Source organism: Octopus bimaculoides, chromosome 1 (genome assembly GCF_001194135.2).
Source record: "Octopus bimaculoides isolate UCB-OBI-ISO-001 chromosome 1, ASM119413v2, whole genome shotgun sequence".
NCBI lineage: Eukaryota > Metazoa > Mollusca > Cephalopoda > Octopoda > Octopodidae > Octopus > Octopus bimaculoides.
Window position 1 is genome coordinate 114,775,855 of NC_068981.1, and position 5,842 is coordinate 114,781,696.

General features: G+C 36.3%; 1 protein-coding gene across 38 annotated transcripts in view; it reads right to left on the minus strand.

Moving 5' to 3' along the window:
* The window catches only part of LOC128248352 (retinitis pigmentosa 1-like 1 protein), a 157,439-nt gene that overhangs the window by 12,057 nt on the left and 139,540 nt on the right, over positions 1–5,842 (minus strand). For all 38 annotated transcript variants that reach the window (XM_052969591.1, XM_052969602.1, XM_052969619.1 and 35 more), the window contains one exon: positions 3,577–3,612. In XM_052969591.1, coding sequence (XP_052825551.1) covers positions 3,577–3,612 — 36 coding nt within the window. The remainder of the gene's footprint in view (positions 1–3,576; positions 3,613–5,842) is intronic.

Below are 5,842 nucleotides of genomic sequence, written 5' to 3' on the forward strand. Positions count from 1 at the left end.
ATGTATATATATATATATATATATATATATATAGGAGTAAATGTATTGAGTCATCCCATAAATAATGAGGGTTTTTTCAATTGCATGGACTAAATTTGGAGCAGGGAAGGATAAACTACCTGCATCAATTTGCTATAAAAGCAGGTAGTAATTTTACCTTTTTTAACTTATTCTTAGTGTACGATTTGAAGAACGCAATTCGATTTTAACAGTTATTTTTCCAAAGCTACAATGGAAGTGACAAAGGAGCATATCCGGCATATTTAACTTTATAAGTTCAATAAAGGCAACAACGCAACGGAAAGTACGAGGAACATTAATACAGTATATGGGGATCGGACAATAAGCGTAAGCCAGTGGCAACGGTGGTCCCAGAAATTCCGAGCCGGAAACTACAGCCTAGAAGACGAGTCTCATCCTGGAAGATCTGTAGTGCTCGACAAGGACGTCCTGCAAACCCTGGTGGAACAAAATCCCATCGTAAGTGTTGAGGAATTAGCAGAGAATTTGGTCATTCAACCATTTATCGACACCTGCGTGCCATAGGAATAGTCAGCAAATTGGGTCAATGGGTTCCTCACAAACTTTCAGAGTCTGATCGCGCGCTGAGAGTGAATGTGTACTGATCTTTGCCCTCACGCCTCAGCTGCTTGCAACGTTATACCATAAAGGAAAATTATAGTCATCAACTAAACTTGACTAAGGATGTGAATAATACCTACATTGCTAGAAATAAGAGCTAAAATGCTTCAATGCTGTTACAAAGCACATAACTCTGATAGGGGCTGCAATCGCTCCGAAAACTGAACCGAGAATTCCTTAAAATGACCGGCCAGTTCCAGCAATTTCCATTGCCATCTTCAATAAAGCCAGCTCGTTCGGTTGATTCCGAGCTAGCTCGCCTATCAGAGAACATATATTCACTATAAAAATCTATTGATTGTTTTAGCAAATCGCTAATGTGTATACAAAAAAAAATTAATTAATAAAAACAGCTATTTGCAACGTTATACCGTGAAGGAAAATTATAGTTACCAATTAAACTTGACTATGGGTATGAATAACACCTACATTACTAGAAATAGAAGCTAAAATACCAAATGCTTTTACAAAGCACGTAACATTTTTATGCTGAATTATACTCTGATAGGCGAGCTAGCCCGAACGAGCTGGCCTTACTGAAGATGGTAATGGAAATTGCCAGAACTGGCCTGTCAGTCAAAGGATTTCTCGGTTCGGTGTTCGGGGCCATTGCAGCCCGTATCAGAATATATGTTATGTGCTTTGTAACAGTATTGGAGTATTTTAGCTCCTATTCTATCAGTGTAGGTGTTATGTATATACATATTCTTTTTGGAACAATTAATATCGAAGCAAGGTTATAAACAATAACGTGTAAATACTGAGTTAAAAAGCCTTGGACAGAAAAAGTTGAAGGCTGTTCATGATGAAATGACTTCCATATTACCTTCTACTGAATCAATTTAACAGCGATAATTATTCATGTAATTATTAGATACTTAACAATGTTTTCACGTTTGTCATAAATGTTCGTAATATAATTTTGGGTATTCTTTCAAATAAATATCTTAATATGTGTATGCATATATACTTAAAAGAATACATGAATACTTAGAAAGGCTTTCCATCTGGAAAAGGCATTTAATGATGGTAGAGAGCTGTTGCTTGCAGAGATATATGCGGGAGTGGGTGATTCATCTGGAATTTGCTGGAGATATTCGTTCAGGACCCGTTCTCTTATACTGAGTTAAATACCGAGTTAAAAAGGTCATTCAGGTAATTAATTGCAATGGCTTGTTTCTTTGAACGTCTGTATTGTAATTTCACCAATTTTCTCAACACATTTGTTATAACGTAAATAATATTTATTAATTAGATATACTAGCAGAAAGACCGCCCTCTGGGCAGTTTTCTGCTAGCCCCCTGGTTATATTTTCACATTTGATTCCCAACTCTAATAATTTTTATGATATTTTACATCTAATTATTTCTTTGTATAATAGTGCTCACTTGCTTAGTAAATATTGCTTCCATTGTTTTATCACAGTCATTCATAGTCTCTCTTTTTTAAACAAACATCACGGCAATCCAACAACAGAGGGGGAAGCAGTTTGTCAAGTTTTACTTTCCTCAAAGCAACAGAGATTTCAATTCAGCAGCCCATCTGTAAGCTTTGCAGTGTGTGTGTGTGTGTGTGTGAGAGAGAGAGAGAGAGAGGGGGGGAGAGAACATCCCAAAACTAGCCTCTTCGTTTCTTCATCATTCTCGCATGTATTGATGTTTTTCAATATTTCCCCCCATAAATACATTTATATGTTATGAAAACGAAATTTTTTGAGAAATTGTGAGTTTTTTGCAACCCCACTTCCTGTACCTGATTGTTTCTGTTTAGAAAGTAAAATATTGGAGAACCTGAGAAGGTTATTGCTGGCATTTATCCACAATGATTTATGTAAACGAGTTATGTAAATGTTAGTTCATTTTAATAGCATACTTTTCGGTTAGAAAATGTTTTTTCTTACACACACACGACTGAAGTTTGACTAAAGTGGGGGTAAAAATTTATATTACAGTTTATTTTGTTGTTTATATTCCACCAATGCACCACGCGTGTGTTTTTCTTCGGCATCATCATTCCATAAAATTTGTTTCATGGGAGAAAACTATTGAAAAATATCAATACGTGAGAGAGTAAAAAGGGAGGGCGATTTGGGTCGTGCTAGAAACAACAGCGAAACCTCCCTTGAATTGTTCACCTTTTCCTCTGAAAATATTTACAATTTTTTTTTCTAACCGGAAAGGCTCCTCCCATGGTTTTTAAGTTTAAAAAGATGACAAAAATCGGTCCGGATAGTTATTATTGGAAGGCTTATAGCGTTCCAAGCTGCCATAAAAACAAAATTACTTTTGAATTATTTTTACAAAAAGTATACGTGTATTTTTTTTTTAATTATTTAATGAATAATATTTTTACATTATGTATACATTAATAGAATAAACTGTCGTTTTCCAACTAGCGAAATAAAACTTGAAATGAAAACATTGAAACAGAAAGTGAGACTTTGCAAATAAAAATGTAATACTCTGCAGTAAATGCATTGACTATTTTAATTTGTGAAGAATTGGGCGCAGTGAATGCAATGAATATTTAAATTTGTGAGAAATTGGAGTTTAAAATTTCAATAAACTTAAGAAATCGAAATTATAGGATATCTCTTAGAACATGAAATTATAAAAATATTTAATAATTGCTTTCTTTTAGTACTTTTAGTAACTGTTACCTACCTAATTAATAAACAGCTTTCTCCATTATAGTATAGATGTACAAAGGCGGCCAGCTGGCAGAATGGTTTACACGCCGGGCAAAATGCTTAGCGGCATCAAATTCAAATTCCACCGGGGTCAACTTTGCCTTTCATCCTTCTGAGATTGATAAAATAAGTACCAGCTGAATATTGGGGCCGATGTGATCGATTTACTCCCACACCGAAAATGCTGGCCTTGTGCTGAATTAATAATTAGATATATGAACGAACGAATATTTTGGATACTTACTCTTTGCGTCGTCATTACATAACGCTTCGTCAACCACTGAAAAATATTAAAGCATATTCTTTTATAAAACTAACTGCAAACGAATAAATTATTTTTCTATAGTAAGAATTTTCCGTTGGCACAAACCCATAAATATGTTGGGCGTATAATGCTAAAATTACTTAACTGGAATTTATTTTATTGTTTCTAAAAGAATTACAAGCAAAACTGATAAATTCAGAATTTCATCCAGTCCCTAGAAAATATTAGAAAATATTGTTTGGTAGCTTATAATTTTCTAACAGGCTGTCAATTGCTTCATGCTGATTTTTAAGTTAATAGCAAAGTTAAGGTGTAAGATTGTGTGATGTTCATATCTTTCCTGGAAGTAGTAGAGACAGAATAAATGAAAACGATGGATATTTAACAATTATATACCACACTACGATAAATATACCCAAGTGCTCGACCTTTCTATAATATTTAATAATTCTTGCTTTCAGACTGGATGGATTTTATTTCTTTCTATTTTAAGAGAAAACTTAACTGTTTTTCTTCGTTTTTGTATTTGGTTTGCAAGATTTTTTATGTAAATTTGTGTTAGAATGACAGCCGGATATAAGAAAATTCGTGCAAATAAATACATATAGCCATGAACACTTCCTATACACAACCATACACATCTACGCACACGCACAGATGGGTACTCACACACGCGCACACGTAAATACACACTCACAGAAATGGAAGAACATGCAAACACACACATTCACATACACGCACCATGCATACACACTTACACACATATGCTCAGGTACATGCGCACACATGCGTACGTACGCACATGAACGTACGCGCGCGCGCGCGCACACACACACACACAAGAAAACACACACGCAACCATGCACACAGTCGCTTACTTATTCACACCGCACGCACACGCAGATATGAAAACACACGTACCGGTATGCACTCATATAAGCACGCACTCACACACACACATACATACACACACACACACACAAACATACACACTCACAGAACCGACTCAACCACACAAACATCCAAACTAGACGCTCATACACACCTACCCTGTTTTCGTTTTCTCCTCCCCTTCCCCTCATAAGGAACTACATTCATTAATGTTTACGCAAGCCAACCCCAGCAGATCTGAGATCGAACTGGCATGGAATAAAAAAAGGCAGAACTCTTAAAGAGGTCGTGGATGATCAATACACACATACTCAAAAAAAGAAGCACACATGAGCAGTGAGGCGGATGTACACACACAACCATACACAGACGCATGCACGCACACACACACACAAACTCAAACACACGCAAACACACACACGCACACATATACTTGTTTACTCTCATCCTTACTTTCTTTTGTAAGCAAACACACATCTACATACACACAGGCATAATATCAATTGTCTTACAAGCTCAAGGCAATCCTTCAAGAGGGAGGGAGAGAGAGAGAGAGAGAGAGAGAGCAAGTCATTGTAGTATCTGCGATTAGCGACGGAAGAACTTTGACCAAAAACTGGCTGATTGTTTTAACCAGCACATTAAAGAAACGATCGATTAGTTTGTTTGTTAATTGTTAGAACCAATTGACTGACAATAAAGAAGTGATATTGAACCTGTGCGTGTCATATTATTATTGGCGTAATGACCCCAAGATATAAATAATCTGCTTTTCTTTTGTACTGCCTGAGCTGTACAGTCAACTAAAACCCTAGGAGGAATTAACATTCAGATACATACAAAAATGTGGCATAATTAAGGCCAATGACCCAGTCTGCGGGCCCGCATTTGTACGATGATAATACAAACAGGATATTCCTTATTTCGCGTAGAACGAGAATATGGACATTTTGACGGGATCGCTCATTTTTAAAGAGTAATAATGATTTAGGATAATTAAAATGACGTGCCTGTATCAAAAGATAGTCGCTGATTTGCTAATCATTGAGAAGTGGAGGAAAATGGAACACGGTGATTACTTAATGCACCTTATATATACACTTTATTATACTTTATGAACAATTTTTAAGACTTACTACACAACACTCTCCCTCTTTCTCTTTCGCTCTTCACGTTACCCTCTTCTTCGCTCTCCTTTCACTTTCGCTCTTCGACTGTCCCACAACTAATCACACGAAAACGTTACAGACGGGCTAATTAACGGAGTAAAAACTTAGTTAAAACAAAATTGCACATCTCACTCACTACCACTTCTCCATCCAACACTCCTCCCCACCCTCCCACTCCTCCCCAC